Below are 18,045 nucleotides of genomic sequence, written 5' to 3' on the forward strand. Positions count from 1 at the left end.
GTTGTCATTCAGGATGGAGGTAATCCAAGTTAACCGAATTAAATATTACCCGTACAGTGATGTCTTATATTTTTCTATCGACCCCTGAGCCCGAATCAACCCCTAACAATGTTATATCAAACCCCGGGGGTCGATATCAACCACTTTGGCGACCACTGGGCTACAGGAAAGATGCCCAGGGAATGGAAGGAAGGTAAGATAGTGCCGTTGCATAAGGGCAGTAGCAGACTGGAAGTGTCTAATTATAGGCCAGTTTGTGTGTCATCAGTAGTTGCTAAGATCTTGGAGAAATTAGTGATGGACCATATACAGCATTGGGTAGATCAGGGTAATGTTATCTGTGAGAGTCAACATGGATTTGTTAAAGGACACTCTTGTTTTAGTAATATGCCAACCTTTTATAATAAAGTTACAAGAGCAGTTGATGATGGAAAGGCATATACTGCCATTTTCTTGGATTTAGCGAAGTCATTTGACAGGGTGCCACATGATAAGCTGATATTTAAATTGCAGCACATGGGTTTGGATGTCAGGTTGGTCAACTGGATTCAGTATTGGCTGTCTGATAGGTATCAGAGAGTTGTGTATGGTGGGACAGTTTCAAGGAGGTAGAAGGTTACAAGTGGGGTCCCACAAGGCTCAGTACTGGGACCTTTATTGTGTAACCTTAATATCAATGACATTGTCAGTGGTTTGCAGGGGGATATTCAGTTGTTTACAGATAATGCAAAACTGGGAAAGGTTATTAGTAATAGTGCAGATGTGGTAGTCCTGCAAGAGGATTTGAATAAACTAGACAGATGGGCAAATGAATTGGGGGGGGGGGTGTCAGTTTAATGCAGCAAAATGTAAGGTCTTGAGGTTTGGGACACTTTATACTCTATTAGAGGAGTTGTACTGGAGGAAGTAGGGGAGACACAAGATCAGGGGTTGATGATTAATAGAAATCATCAACCCCAGATCATCAAAAATTCAGGAGACATGTTGCAAAGGTGGTGAAGATAACACAGAGGATTGCTGCAATACTGAGAAGGACACTGACCTGCAGAGATAAGAGTTATCATTCTGTTATATAAGACCCTGATCAGACCCCATTTAGAGTATTGTTCTCAAATTTGGTCTCCAGGATTTGAAGGGGATAAATTAACTGTGGAAAGGGTACAGAGGCAGATAACAAAGATGGTTCGAGGATTGTACAATGTTAGTTTTGCAAACAGAAAAGCAAAATTTATTGCTAGAGTACAGTTAACCTATTGAAGTGGAAATTTTTTGGAAGGATGAGATACCATTATTGCTTACTGGGCTTTTCATCTTGAAAAGCAAGTCCATAATTTGACTTCTTGCTCCTGAGAATAATTGTAATATCTATTTATGAATTTCTGTTAATAAAAGAAAATATCCAATGAGATGCTTTGGATATAAAAAATATATAATTCCTTTTGATTACAAACATTTATGCGATTGAAAAAATAAGACCTTAGTCCTTTAGCTTTTTTTCTAAATAATGAGTTGCATTATGCGAGTTTTTGTTTCTGCATATAAGACTTATGTTCTGCAATTTCTGTTGATAAGGAAGAAGAAATTACTGAGCCTGTTCCACCACAGGGACGACTTTTAAAGATGATAATTCCTGAATGGCCATATATTTTGACTGGTTGTCTCTCATCTATTATTATGGGACTTACATTTCCTGTTTATGGGATATTGTTTGGAGAAATCTTAGGTGTAAGTAAGTTCTCTAATGCTGTACACATAAATTGCATGTCTTTTATTGTGTCACACTGCCTTAATTTTTTTTTTCTTCAAAATTTTAGTTCATGATACCAATGCTTTATCTTATTGATTTGTTGAATAGTTTCTTATCATGAATTAACTGCTTGCCTAATCATATAGTACTAAATTTTAAAAATAGACTTGTTTTGATTTGCAAAATCAGAAGTTTCAAAAAAATCAAATTTAACAGTCACTTAACTGTTAAATTTTATTTATTATTATTTTTTTTTTTTTCATAACCCATCTTGCTTAGTTATTTTGACATTTACTTGAGATAACTGGTTAAATGATTTCAGAATGAACTCATGGATATTGCAAAATAATAATTCAGGCTGCTCAGCCAGCTTTCACTGTAGCAGACTGATATGGTGAACTCACTCACTCACCATAAAACAGACACAAAAACATACCAACCAAAGTCTAGTAGTTTCAGTGTAGCTCTCATTACAATGAATTCACTATGAATTTATTGTAATGAGAGCTAACTCTGTTTGATTGAACATCTATTAATCATAAGGAATCATTTAAAAAAAACTTTTTAATTAACACCATTTCCAGCTAACATAAACAAGTAGATTTAAATACCTGATGATGTCCCATACAAAATACTATAGAAAAAAGAAATTAAATGATGTGCACTGTCATTACTGTCAGTTTTATACTGTTGTTTTGACTTTGTCCATTTCATACAGTGCAGAATTTGTGTTAAGTGATATATTCAATGTTCTAAAAATTCCTGACTCTTAACTTTCTGTGAGCCCAAATTGGTGAAAAGATATAAGATCACTGTGTGTTTATGTTAGATTCAATTTTTATCTTCACAGTCTGAAGAGATAAATGTGCTGTTGAACAATAGTGCTGATTTATTTTTCTTCTTAGATCCATACACTTAATCCTTACTCTAGAAAACTTTGGAAATTCACTATAACAAGCACTATAAGTTTACTATAGTGAATTTTCTTTAGAATAGCATTGATATCAGAGTGGAACTTTTTGGTGGTTTGTTGTAGTGAGCAAAAACCTATTGTAGTTCATTTTCATTTTGCTATAGTAGAAGCAGACACAATAATTTGTATTTCACTGTTTTATTGAGATGTGCTTCAATATAGACAGCCATTCTTGTAATTTCTTTTATATTTGGTGTTTATCTTCTTCCCTCGCAATTTTTGTATCTCTCACTGGTTCTCGCTGCATATGCATGGTGGATTCAATTATTGTAAAATAACTGCATTGGTATTTATGAACAGCATTGTCATATTCATGTACATAGATTAAAGTTTGTTTTTCGTATATTTTGATATACAAATATACAAATTTTTAGAAACTTGACTTCATCCTTCACAGCTGAGTGTGATAGCGACCATTTTCTAATTGGTGCCATACTTAAGATTAAAGTGAGCAGTAAATATTTTGTAGACATGCAAATCAACTGAGATACAATAATCACAAACTAGATACACCCTCTGTCCAAAAAGAAACCAAACTTTTGATAGATAATGAAACAGAGGCCAATTATAATTATTCAAATAATTTATTTCAATCAATATACTCTCCCTCAGCTTCGATATAGCATTTGGTATGGTCAATTAATTTGTTAAATGAGTTTTTTATATTGGTTTTTGGGATACTGTTGAGGGTCATGGTTACTGCAGCTTGAACATTTTCAGTGGTGTCGTATCGCTTTCCTTTCATCGGCAAATGAAGTTGGAGGAAGAGAAAGAAGTCACAGGGTTCTAAATCAGGTGAATACGGTGAGATCACACAAATATTTCCAAGTTTGTGTGCTGGATCACACAAAAACTGTCTCGCAATGTTCGAACGATGAGATGTGTATTATTGTGCAAAAGTGATGATATTCATGCCGTATGCGATGAATTCTTGCTATCAATCACTTCAAAACTTCGAGATAAAACTCACCATTGACTGTTTGGCCAGGCGGAATGAATTCTTTGTGGATAATGTCCTTGGAATTGTAGAAACAAATCAGCATTTACGAAAGCCTTTGCTTTTGACTTCTCCAAGTGACTTTTTTCGGATGCCCCTCTTCAGGTGGTCTCCACTCAGCACTCTGGTGCTTTGTTTTGGGCTCACACTCAAAACACCATGTTTCGTCACCAGTAACAATCGTTTCAAGGAAGTTTGAGTCCTTACAAGTGGTTTTGATGATGTCCTTGCAGTGTTCAATTCGATACATTTTTTGGTAGTCAGTCAACTTGTGGGGAGCAAATCGTTAATTCAATTTATGAAAGGCCAAACTCTTGGTCAAAATGTTGTGCACAGTTGATTTTGGAATCCCCAATTCATCTTCAATGAATCTCACAGACGATTTCCAGTTTTCTTTGATGAAATCATGCACTTTTTAGATGTTAACTTCGCTCAGTCCAGTTTTCGGACAGCCCAGCTTTTCGTCGTCCTCAAGTGTCTGACAACCACTTTGAAATCACTTAAACCACTTGTAAACTCGAGTATTGGATAAGTGTTCATCACTGTATGCTTTTTGAAGCATTTGATGTGTTTCAGTAAAACTTTTACCAAGTTTAACACAAAAGTCAATCACAGCTCTCTGTTTGAAACTCATTTTCTGACCGTTCGTCTAAACACACTGTCACTCTTGGCACTATAACTCGGTTTCTAATGAAACAAATGTCATAAACAGTTGACACAACACTAATGAAGGTTGCTGCTTTCGACAACAAAAAGATACGACAGGTGGCGCCACTAGTTTCTTCTATTTTCGAAAAGTTGGGTTTCTTTTTGACAGGGGTGTATATTACTGTTATTATGTGACACCTCCAGGGAGTCCAGTACTCATCAAAGGAGGGCACCTACTCTATAATTCTCTGTTTCCACCACTCAATCCACCAACTACAACTACACAAATGCTATCTTTTGCCAACCACAATTAGTATTTTCACAGACAATCACAAACATCCATGGCCACAGCAGGATTCAAACTTGCAGTCTTTTGGCTGAAAAGCAGATACGCTAACCACTCGGCCAACCAGCCCTTCTCTATATAACCAGAAGAGAGAACAAAATTTGAGCGTGAATTAAAACAGAAATTGCAAAATATATAACCAGACGAGAATGTTTCCAGATGTTTTCAATGAAAATATTGAAAACATCTGGAAGCATATTGAGGATAGCATGAAAGTAGCAGCAGAAAACTCCTCGGTAGTGATATAAAATAGAAAAAAAGAGGATAAAATGGAAAAAGAGAACATCATGAAGGGAATTTAAAGAAAAAGGTGATCAGCATACAAGCACATGCAAGGCAGGTGACTAGTATGGTAAGGAAGGCTAAATTACATGTTAGAAAATTAGTTAAGTATTCCAAAGTAAATCCAAAAGAGTTTTTTCACTGTGTAGCAAGTAAGAGAAAGACTGATTATTGCAGGATAGCTCTCTAACTGATAGAGAAGCAGAAGAAATAGTTAAGCTACTAATAAGAAATAGTTAAGATCACTTTGCAAAGGTGTATCATCCAGGTGGAGATTTTCATTTCCGATGTGATGACTGAATTGAAAATTGAGGTAGATGAGCTGGAGGTGCTGTGCATTCATAAGTGGGACTGGATGATGAGTCAGTCCATGTGCTACAAGAATGTTTAGAGAACTAGCAGTGCCTCTGACAGTTTTTTTTAATCAATCTCAACTCTGGCAAGGTTCCAAGAGAATGAAAGGAAATTAAGATAATGCTCATATAAAGGTGGTCCCAAGATAGAAGTAGCAAATTACAGACAAGATAATTTCTCAGGAATGGTGATTAAAGTATCAAAAAAGTTGGTTAATGGTAAATTCAGTAATGAGGGGATAGAAATATGGTAATGTATAGTGAGCAGTATGATTTTGTAAAAGGTTGGTCCTGCTTTCATTCACATTTCATAATAAGGCAGCAACAGAATTTGATAAAGGAAATTGCTACACCATGATACTGCTGGACTTTGCAAATTCATTTGGCAGAATATTTTATGGAAAGCTATTCTGTAAGTTGAAACAAATGGAAATGGTAAATCTGATAACATGAATATGGGATGCTGACAGACAAACAGACATAAGAATGTAGTATATGCTGGAGTGGAAACATGGTGAACAAGGGTGACTAGTGGAGTGTCTCTTGGCTGAGTTCTGGGGTCACTGCTTTAATTTTTTTACTAATGATATAGAGAAAGGTTTAAAGGGTATATTCAGTTGTTTACTGATGATACAAAATTAAGGAGGGCAATAGTTGATAAAGCTGATGTAGATATCTTGCAGAATGATTTAAATAGATTGGCATTGGCAATTTTATGATGATAGACTACACTATTATGAAGTGCATTGTTTTGAAATTTATTATTATTATTACATGACACCTTCATGGAGTCCAAGGACTCATCGCAGGAAGACACTCAACTCTACCTCGCCAAATACATCTCACCCTCTCCACTACTACTTAATTCTCCTACTACCACACTACTATCATCATTGCCAAGAAGGCATTGTTGTGATGATATATATATAGGATTATTGAGAATATATTGAAAGGGAACTAGATTTGAAGGTGTGTTTGGATTGCACAGGTTAGTTGATAGGTAGAAAGCAGGGAACATGTTAGAAACTTATAAGTTACTAAAATGATTCTATAAGAGTAACAAAAAGAAATTTTTCAGTGCATAATGAATAGAGAGAGAGAACTATTGGTCATCTCTAGTAGTCATGTTAGAGTATCATTAGCAAGTGTGTGGAACACTAGATTTTTTTACTCGGAGAGGGATAAATGAGTAGAATAGTTTGCCAGAAGTAGTTGCTAGTGCTGTGACAGTAAATGAATTTAAGGAATATAATAGGCATTGTGTGTATATAAAGTTTATTATGGGTCTCCCTCAGTAAGTCATTTTATTGAGAATTTTATGTGTGAATTAGAAGATCTGTTTATAGTCCAGTGTAACTCAGGTCTGCAAACCAACACATTTGTAACATTTTTTCTATCTAATGTTTAAATTTTGATGGCTTTGCAGTGTTATTGTAAGTCATCTGACCATTTACAGTGTTTATTGATTGCCAGATATATGATGATTTGTATAGTATTAACTGATATCATTTCTTGACTCAAAATGAATTTGCAGCAATCATTTTTATGTTTGATTTGCAAGTTTTCCCAATGTTTGGTCATTTATATGCCTACTGAAGGTCTAATATATTTCATGTAAGGTTTCTTTGTGTTCCAGTTCCATTGACCAGCCTGGAAGAAAAGCTAAGGTATTTGCTATAAGTAGTCACCTAAAGAACATTGTTCATCTACCACCCTGAATAGCCAACAATCATCTCTTAGCTAGTTTTGCATGGTACACCATTGAGGTGATCTCTCTTCCCTTTTCTTGGATATTGAGTTACAAGATAAGCAGATAGATCCCTTAGCATGACGTTATCTGACATTATAAAAAAAAAAAAAAAAAAACTCCACACTTTTAAACCCGAACCACATTTCCATTAGAGGGATCTGATTGCTTACTGAGCTTTGACATCCTTTTTTCACAAATGATCCAGTAGATGATACACTACTTTCGAAAATTTACAATACATTCTACACAGAGGCAATACCTACATGCCACTTCATATCACATTCTTTCTAGAAACTTTAATTTTCAAAACTTTAGTCTCCAGGGCAGAGCAAATTTTGTCATCAGGATGAGCATTACACCTGAAAAAAACAGGCTCTGTTTACATTGCTTCAATAAAATGGATACAACCCTTGCTAAACTCCTTAAAAAAGAATACACACCATATCTTTACCTTACATCAGAGACTCCCTCCTGAAACAACACAGAATCAGAAATGTGTATAAACTTCTAAAAATTTTCACCTTCCTAAGACAAACCAAAGATTTCCAGGATCCTTTCACCTTCCCAGATGTTTTCAGTATCTGCAGCTAGTGTGGGTATTTCAGGCAGACATTTGATGGACTACCTTAGTCAGAAAAAAAAAAGAACATGTAAAATACATCCAATATTCCATCCATCTATTCATTGGACATCATCAGATGCCATATGGTCACTCAGTTGCTATACAAGTCATTTCCATGGTCCTGTTGTATGTTTTTTTGGATGCTGCAACTCTCTGAAGATCATCCACTCTAGACACATCATCCATTCATCTCATTGAAGGTCTACCCTTTCTGCCAACCAACCTTGTATGAGAAATTAAACTAATAGTTCTAGTTCTTGCAGTTTTTCATATCTCTCTTCTTGTGTAGTGGTATAAAAATAAATGTCATACAGTCTCTAATCCATGATCCTGTTTACCATATCCTTGTAATCAGTCTATGAAACACTCTTATCTCTCCATCACCTGTGGCATTAGTTAACTTTGCTGAGATTCCATTTGCATCCAGTATGAACAGTCATAAAGTGAACTAGCACAACACGCCTTACAGGAAGATCATATCATCAGATGGAAGAAAACCAGGCTGCTTCACAAATACTTATTTAAATCAGAGAGATGGTTTGTGGAAGCAGCACAAGCACAAGTTCTACAGAACCTAGTTAACTGCAACCAAACATATCCCATAATCCTTCATAGATGTGACATGCTCCCCTATCTGCATGTCAGCATTAATAACAGAAATTACCACAAAGAGTGTGACTCTCATCTTCCATGCATGTGACCATTCTTGTTTACAAGATTATTTCATTCCATATTCAATGATTATGCATTGTTAAATTGCCTCTAATGCTGGTTTGAGCTGTTGATACGTCGGCTTGTAAATAATTAATTTTCGTCAGTAAATTTGTTTGCATTCCTATTTTTACATAGTTTTTCTGTTCAAAAATGTTGACATGAATCAAATGAGGTAAAGAAGATATTTAATTAAAGCTCATAAGTTAGTTCAGCACATTCATATACATTGAATAGCAAAAGATTGCAGTATTTGGCTGAATGAGGTTCTTCTAGAAGTCAATAAAAATATCGTGAAAAAGAGAGAACCATGTGCATTTTTTTGCTATAAGATTAGAAAATGTATAGAATGGTCTTCGTCATTGGGTTATAGTGTGGTGACTTCAAGAAAGATTTATATATATAAACAAAAACATATATAAATATAAAAATAGATATATAAAAAATAAAATATATATTTATATAAATATTTATTTATATAAATATTTATTTATTATTTCGTGACACCTACAAGGAGTCCAAACACTCATCAAGTAGCGCACCTACTCTACAAATCTCTGTCTTCACCACTCATTTCACCAATTACTACCATCATCATCTACACCAATGCCATCTACTGCCCACCATTACTAGTATTTTTCATCATCATCATCATCACCATCAAATTCCTGACGTGTACCCTCAAGAGGTGTACAGGATATGATAGTACTACATGAAAAATTTACATCGTTACTAACTCCCTATCTACAATTTTCCTCCAAATCAGTCTGTTACTTGTCAAGGCTCCAACATTATCAGATCTTATATTCTATCGTCCAAGGCACTTTGTACCGTATCAATCCACCTATATTTTGGTATTCCTCTGGGTCGTTTTCATTCCAACCTGGCAAACAACACTTGCTTTGCTAATCTTTCTTTGCCTATTCTGTTAAAGTGACCATACCACCTGAGATGAGCTCTGTTAACGCATTCCTCGATGCTGACAATGTCTAGTTCTTTCCTAATATCCTCATTTTTAATATGATATTGCCATTGATGCCATCTGTTTACGCCTATAATCTTTCTCAGGACTCTCATATCTGCGGTCTCTAGTCTTTGGTCAAGTGTTTTACTTCTGACCCAGCTCTCAGATCCATAAGTTAAAACTGGTTTGAACACTGTCTTGCATACAGCTGATTTAGTGTTCCGACTAATTTCTCTTATTCCATATGAATTTATTCAATTGACTTCCTACCATACCAGCTTTGTTGATTCTGTTGTCTATTTTCATATTTAATTTACCATCTTCAGTAAAAATCGTGCCTAAGTAGCTGAAACGTTTTACTTGTTCTACAGGTTCTCCATTCACAACACAGTTGACATTTTCACCGATTCTACCTATTTTCATTGTCTTTGTCTTTTTATTGCTGACCTTCATACCATATCTATTACAACAGTTATTCAATTTAGTCAGAGAATCTTGCGAACTGGTAGCGGATTTATTTAGAATTATTGCATCATCCACATGAAGCAAAGAGCATACATTAACATCTCCAATTCTGATATCATGTTCAATACCACTGTCCTTCATAATGTGATCCATATAGATAATGAATAAGAGAGGGGATAATGTACATCCTTGTCTCACACCAGATTTAACATTAAGCCATCTTCCTGTACTTCCTTCAATTCTAACTGCTGACTTGCAACTCAAATAAAGACTAAGTATTGCTTGATATAATGCTCCATTGACACCATATAACTGTAGCATATTGAATAGCTTTTTTCTTCGCACCTTTTCATATGCCTTTTCCAGATCGACAAAAGTTAAATACAGATCTTTGTTATATTCCCATGCTTTCTCAACTATTTGTCGTAAAGTGAAGATCTGATCCTGACAGCCTCTGTTTGGCCTGAATCCAGCTTGTTCTTCAAAAAGCTTTTCTTCCACAATTTTTCTCAACCGTTTCTCAAGTATACTTGCATAGATCTTGCCAGGAACACTCAGTAGGGAAATACCTCTGTAATTCTCACATTCAGTTTTTTTCCCCATTTTATATATGGGTACTATAAGAGCTCTACTCCAATCATCAGGAATACGTCCCTCTGTCCAGGCTGAACTATGCAGTGCAGCCACTATAAGGCTTTTATACCACCATACTTCAGCATTTTTGGTCGAATATCATCTACTCCTGCTGCCCTTCCACATTTCAAGCCTTTGATGGCTTTTTCTACTTCAAGTTTGGATATGTATTCCTGACTGTATGCCTATTGAGTGTTTTTTAAAACTGTGCTATCACTGCTTGCTTGATTTAGCAATTTTTTGAAGTAATTACTCCATATTTCATGGATATCTTTTTCTCCCATTTTCATGTCACCTTTATCATCTCTAACTCCTTTTACAGCACTCTTTCCTCCATTTCTAAGCTTCTTCAACAACTCCAGAATATCTTACCACCTTCTTGATATTTATTTTCTATGTTCTTGCCAAAGTCCTCCCTTGACTTTTGTTTAGCTAGTTTTACACAGTGTTTCACTTTCTTACATTTGTCTCTGTATTCTCTAAGAGCACAAGCTGACTTATTTACCAGGAACTTTTGATATGCTTTCTTCTTTTCCTTCACTGGCTCTTTAACTTCCTGTGTCCACCATTTAGTTCTGATTTTTCTATTGTTGCAGACAACCTCTCCACATGCCTCTCTGTCAATCAGGGTTTTCTTCAAAGTCTGCCACTGAATCTCTAAGTTTGGTTCCAGTTCTCAAACTCTTTTATTTTTTCTTCAATAAGCTTTGTGTATTTTAGTCTACAGTTCACATCTGAGAGCTGCTTAACTTTTATTCGCTTTAAAACTTTCGTACATGTTATTCTTTTCAATATGAATTTCAGTTTTATCCTGCTCAAGACTAAATAGTGATCACTTCCAATTTCAAATCCTCTGTACACTCTGGTGTCCTGCACCAGGGAGAAAACATCAACTATCAACAATAACATAGTCAATGAGACTTTTTTTATTTCTTGCCTCTTCTCTCCATGTGAATTTGTGCACATTTTTATGTTGGAATATGATGTTAGTAATAACATGTCCTCAGCAAGAAGTTGTTATTATTATTAGCTTTGCTCTTTTCTCCAAAATTTTCCAAAATATTTTTGTATGTCTGACGATCATTTCCTACTCTGCTATTTAGATCCCCAACAAGGACCATTTGTCATGTTGTACCATCATTTTTTATTTTGGTTTAACCAATAAGAATACAATTTCGTCGGCTAAATCCCAAATTGCCAGCTCATCCTCGTTCGTTCAGTATCCAAGTAGATACCCAACAGGGTGCACCACGAGAAGGTGAGGATTGGACATTAGGTCAGAAGACCTGGTCGGTTCTCCATATTCCTTTAAAGGCTATGTGGAGGTCTCCTCTCAGTTATACAGCTTTGACCCTTAAGCTACTAAATTAGCTGTATACAAGACAGTGTTCAAACCAGTTTTAACTTATGGATCTGAGAGCTGGGTCAGAAGTAAAACACTTGACCAAAGACTAGAGACCACAGATATGAGAGTCCTGAGAAAGATTATAGGCATGAACAGATGCCATCAATGGCAATATCATATTAAAAACGAGGATATTAGGAAAGAACTTGACATTGTCAGCATCCAGGAATGCACTAGCAGAGCTAACCTCAGGTGGTATGGTCACATGAACAGAATGGACGAGGAAAGATTAGGAAAAGAAGTGTTCTCTGCCAGGTTGGCAGCAAAACGACCCAGAGGAAGACCAAGATATAGGTGGATTGATATGGTAGAAAGTGCCTTAGACGATAGAAATATAAGATCTGATAATGTTGGAGTCTTGACAAGTAACAGACTGATTTGGAGGAAAATTGTAGATATGAAATTAATAATGATGTAATTTTTTTCATGTAGTACTATCATATCCTGTACACCCTTTGAGGGTACATGGCAGGAATTTGATGATGATGAACAAGGACCATCTTTTCCTTTTTCATTGTGTCAGTTGCTTACTTAAATTCTTACTAAAATTCTTCCATTTCTACCTTAATAGAACCTTCTGTGGGACCATAGGCACAAATAAGTCTAATTGTCCAATTCCCCATTCTGATATTTGCCCACATCACTCTACTTGATACTCTCTGCCATGCATGAAGATTAGCCTCGTATTTTGTGTTGAATACTATGGCTACTCTTTCTTTTCCTTGATTGTCATTGCCTGAATATAACATTTTGTATTTATTGCTCAGAAAGATCTCACCAGTTCTTGTCTTTTTTGTTTCAGTCACCCTTATTATGTAAAAAAAACCCATTTTTTACATCCCCGCAATTTACATTTTCCTGCCATTTACATCATTTTCTGTTGGTCCCATCTTAAGACCTATTCTTATGATATATTGTTTTCCCACCATTAACAACTTGATGTGGGCATTATTTCCTGTGATTTGCTGTTTTTTCTCGGGTGGCAACACTGAATTTCGAATCGATTTCCTCTCGTTCAAATTGATTTCTGCGGAAATCTGTGCATTTCTATTCCCAGATGACGTTGGTTTTGGCTGTAGTTTCATTTCTGCCATCACAGTGACTTGCACTCTTTCAGTAGTGATGAGCGATACCATGATTTTTCAATCACAGTATGAATTGATATTGCAGAATTTCTGCTGCGTAATTTAGTGTCTGATAGTTGCTTTCAAGTTGCGGTGGTGGATGATCCATGTTAGTAACATGGAGATAAAAGGCAAAATGTATTTCGGTAGAAGAAAAGATGGCAATTCTGCGACATGTAGATTAGTATGCCAGAACACGTGTGCAATTAGCAAAAGATCTTGGACTCTCTCCGTGTCCACTTTGAACTTTGTAGTAAAAAACAGGTCAAGCATGGAACTCAGTGCAAAGCAATCTGGCGCTATGTAAAAAAAAACGAAAATATATCCAGACATCGACATATGAAGAATTGGATGAACATGGTGGATGAAATTAATGTGGTGGAGTGGTTTGTTTCTATGAGAGCGTCGTGTATTCCAGTCGATGGTACTATATTCTGAGTGAAAGCCCTTGAATTTTATTGTGTCAAATGGAAGGCTTGATCGTTTCAAAACTCGTCACAATATTGTGTATAATGAAGTGTGTGTTTGGAGAAAGTGATAGTGTTGCAGGGGAAACTGTAAACCAGTGGAAACATGAACTAAAGACTATTATTCAAGACAACGAACCGAAAAATATTTTCAATGTTGTTGAAACTGGGCTCTTTTATAACATTCTGCCAAGTAAAACATTGTGTTTTAAACGAGAGAAGTGTCATGGTGTGAAAACTCAGCAAGCATAGGGTAACTGTTTTGTTCATGGTCAATGCTGATGAATCAGAAAAATTACCTCCACTGGTAATGGTAAATTTAAAAAGCCAAGGTGTTTTAAGAAAGTGAAAAATCTCCTACTAAGTATGATGCCAACATCACAGCATGGATGACCAGCAGCATCTTCAGATCCACCATGCATGCTCTGGATGCTACAATGGGGACAAATCACTGCAAATATTACTACCGTTAGACAAATGCCCTGCACACCCTGAGGATCTGCAGCTCAGAAACATTAAATTGGTGTCCCCCCCCCCCCCCCCCCAATTGTACAAGTGAGCTTCAGCCATTAGATCTGGGCATCATTCATGCATTTAAATGGAAATATAGAAAAATGCTTCTTGACAAAGCTGTGTTTATGCATGATAATGGTATGGACCCAAAACAAATGACCATATCAATCCTTGATGCCATGTATTATGTGGCCAAAGCATGGTTGCATGTTACTCCTGAAACCATATCCAACTGTTTCTGAAGGCAGGAATTACATTTGTGGAAGAGGAGGAACAACTACAGGAGGAAGAAGAAGATATGTCAGAGCCTAACAACTGGTATGTGATGGAGGAGTCTTCCTCATTTCAAGACTATGTTGATATTGATGCTGATGTGATTACATCAATGGTACCAAGTGTAGAAGACATCCTTTCCAATCACCTTGGTGAAGAAGAAGAGGAACAAGTGGTTGAAGAAGACTGTGATCAAGAACCTACCATCCCTACTACTAAAGAAGCAATGGAAGCTATCTCTCTGTTTTGAGGTGGTATATTGCAAGTGCATCAGGAGACGATGGGGCATTTAATGCTTTATACACTGTGGAGAGGCAGGTGGAACTTGCCTCTGATGGAACGAGTGCAGAAAAAGCAAAAACAATCAACAATTAAAGATTTTTTTAAATAGATAAATGTAAGTAATTGTAAATTCATTTATTTTCATTTATTAAATTTTGTAATCTAGTATGTAGAGTCACATACTAGCAGTAAGTCATCTTTTAGCCTCTTTTAAATATATTTTACACTTTCCTGTTATTTACACTTTTTTTTCCATCAGTCCCCTGGAAAGTGTAAAAAAGGGGTTTTACTGTGTGTGTATGTATATATATATATATATATCAAAATTTATATATAGATTTGTTGATTATGTCAGTATTATGTGTTTATACTCAAATATGTGCTTGAAAAAAAGAAGTGAAATAATGAATAGAGGGAGAAGATGAGCTGATTGAATAGACAAGTATATGCTACTGATGGTGAATTTCATGGTTAATATATTAGTCAGTGTATGGTCCACCTGCTGTTTTTTAGCATTGAAGTCATCTAATCACAATGATCTATTATATTCAGTAAATAAACCGCTTGTGTCCGCATGTTTCACTGGTTATTTTACTTTACTGTCTCACAAGCGCCATTAAGATGGAGTTATGTCTTCTGCTGGAAGGTCAATAATAATAATAATAAATTAGGTGTCACCTCTCATTGTCCCTATAAGAATATTGTGACATGACGTGCAAGGTATTGAAATTTTCAATGTTTAGAAGTAACTCATGCATTTATGCAGTACATCATATTTTCGATGCTAACAATCACTTACTAGCCATGTGAAACAATGAAGTGCATTCAGTAAATGTGATAGATGCATCACATGTTAATTGTGTTGTCATTTTCATATTATTTGTTTAAAGCAGATATTTTTATGTCTTCAAAGCACATCTTTCCCTTGTCTTTTCTTGTGCATTATCCTTATGATGCTGTCAGATGTTGATGGCAGAACATTTAGATATTCTCTCTTTGTTTCATTAGAAATATTGTAATGAGTATATCCCTGTTATCTTATTCAGTCAAATTAAAAATAATAATGTGATTATAGTAGTTTTCAGTAAATTGTATTACTATGTCAGTTCGAAATTGTCTCATTTTGTAACTATGTAATATATTATTTGTAAGTGCAATATTTTATACAATATCAAATAATGTATTTATATATTATGAAATATAATAATTATGTTTTTCATTTTATTAGACCCTTGCCTTTACTGATAATGCGAAGATAACCTCTCGAGTAACTTTTTTTTCTTTAATGTTCTTAATGTTGGGAATTGCTTCAGGACTTGCAGTATTTTTTCAAGTAAGTATGTTATATTATTAAATTATTAATAATAATAATAATATTAATATTATTATTATTATATTAATATTAATATAATATAATATAAATAGCCATAATATATTAATATAAATATTAATATATTATGGCTGACCCTGCAAGCTTATCTGAAGGAAGATATAGACGAAATAGACATTTTAATATTGACTGAAGTATCTACGACAAACGAAGAGGCATCCTCCTACCAAATGCCACACTTCCAACAACACAAACACTGCAGACAAACAAAACGAGGCGGTGGTATAATAATATTTACCAAACATAAACTAGAAGTAACAGAAATAAACTATAAATTAGAATACGCAGAAAACATATGCATCGAAATTAAAAACATCAAACAAGAAAACTCCCTGATATTAAACGCAATATACAGACCACCCAACTTAAGCACCACAAAATTCCTAGAAGAACTAAACAGATGGCTTTCAGCCACAAAAGTAGGCACCTCAAAATACTTGATAATAATAAGAGACGCTAATATAAACATTAGGAACATAAATAACAACACAGAGACCTAGACCTATTATCGGCATATAACATAACCCCATCCATACAGTCGTATACACGAGAAGAGATAGTCGGAAACACAACAACCTCAACCTGCATTGATCATATAAATATAAGGGTCCCTCCAAACAGCCACACAGCAGCCGTCATAACATGCAAACTAGCAGACCATTATTTCACAGCATTGCAGTTACACACTGAACCAGAACCCATAAAAATCACTGAGACTACAAAACAGTATCATAGCATTGTAAACGAAGCAATAGTGAACGACGAAATCAGAAAAACAGACTGGATGCAGATAGAATCTTTAGACTCTGCTGAAGCTGTATATAATAATCTTAAACTTGCATTTAACAAAATATATAACAAAGCATTAACAAAAATAAAAATACGCCCCCAAATGAAACAAAATCCATGGATAACAGACAACATACTAACAGACATACAAAGAAAAGATGCCCTATGGAAACAACTTAAGAAGTCGCCCAACAATATCGCTTTAAAAGCTGAATACAAAAGAAAACGGAATCTCCTAACAACCCAGATTCGAATGGCAAAAAAAAGAAACTATTACAGCAACAAATTAACAACAGCACAGAATGACATAAAGGAAACCTTGCACCTGATTAATGAAATGCTGGACAATATACACAGAAACAATAAAACACAGCTTTGCCTGCGACCCCAAATCCCTCATAAAGTTGGCAAACAACTTTAATCAGCACTTCGTGAACTCTGTCCAAAAGCTACAAGAAACAACCTTTCCTCACACAAACGAACATTCTCCACTAGGTCCACGAGCAACCCAGTCGATGTGGTTCCCCACAGTAACAAAAGAAGAACTATCACTGGCAATTCAACAAATTAATCCTAACAAAGGACCGGGGATAGACGGAATCAGACCAAAAGACATCAAGAAACACTCAACCGACCTACTTCCAGTTATACAAAAACTGTTAAATAAAATCTTCGAAACGGGACACATACCTGAAACACTGAAGACTGCATTAATCACACCCATACACAAACAGGGAAAAAGAAACATAATAAGTAATTACAGACCTATTGCCACGCTGCCTGTAATCAACCAAATCATGGAGCGCATTGTACATTAGAAACTCTCCACATACGTTGAAAAATTTCAAATCATACCCAAAACACAATATGGCTTTCAAAAAAATAAAGGAACAGCAACACTCCTGGAAGATTTCACAGATCTAATAAACGCTGCATTGGATAAAAACAGAATAACATTAGTGGTATTCATTGACCTAAGAAAAGCATTTGACACATTAACACATAAAACCTTGTTAACGAAACTTACCCATATCGGAATTGGAAGTCGTCTACTCCAGTGGTTTAAAGCATACACGAAAAGCAGAAAGCACATCACACGTATAGGATCAGCACACAGCAAAGAGGTACATGTAACCTGTGGAGTACCGCAAGGAACTGTCCTATCTCCCATTCTATTTAACATATACACACACGACATAAGCCAACTCCCCCTAAAAAGTAAAATCTTCCAGTATGCAGACGACACTGCCATAGTATCCATTCACAACAATGCAAATATCGCTTACAAAAATATGCAACACGACATCAATC

At 35.5% G+C, this 18,045-nt stretch overlaps 1 protein-coding gene across 1 annotated transcript in view; it reads left to right on the forward strand.

Annotated features, from left to right (window-relative positions):
- The window catches only part of LOC150100045 (ATP-dependent translocase ABCB1-like), a 280,795-nt gene that overhangs the window by 150,888 nt on the left and 111,862 nt on the right, over positions 1–18,045 (forward strand). Inside the window, exons 17-18 of the mRNA XM_090403288.1 lie at positions 1,573–1,725; positions 15,784–15,888. Coding sequence (XP_090259414.1) covers positions 1,573–1,725; positions 15,784–15,888 — 258 coding nt within the window. The remainder of the gene's footprint in view (positions 1–1,572; positions 1,726–15,783; positions 15,889–18,045) is intronic.

Source organism: Typopeltis vanoorti, chromosome 13, assembly GCF_054136105.1.
Source record: "Typopeltis vanoorti isolate ZY-2024b chromosome 13, IOZ_Tvanoo_1.0, whole genome shotgun sequence".
In the NCBI taxonomy this organism is placed as follows: domain Eukaryota; kingdom Metazoa; phylum Arthropoda; class Arachnida; order Uropygi; family Thelyphonidae; genus Typopeltis; species Typopeltis vanoorti.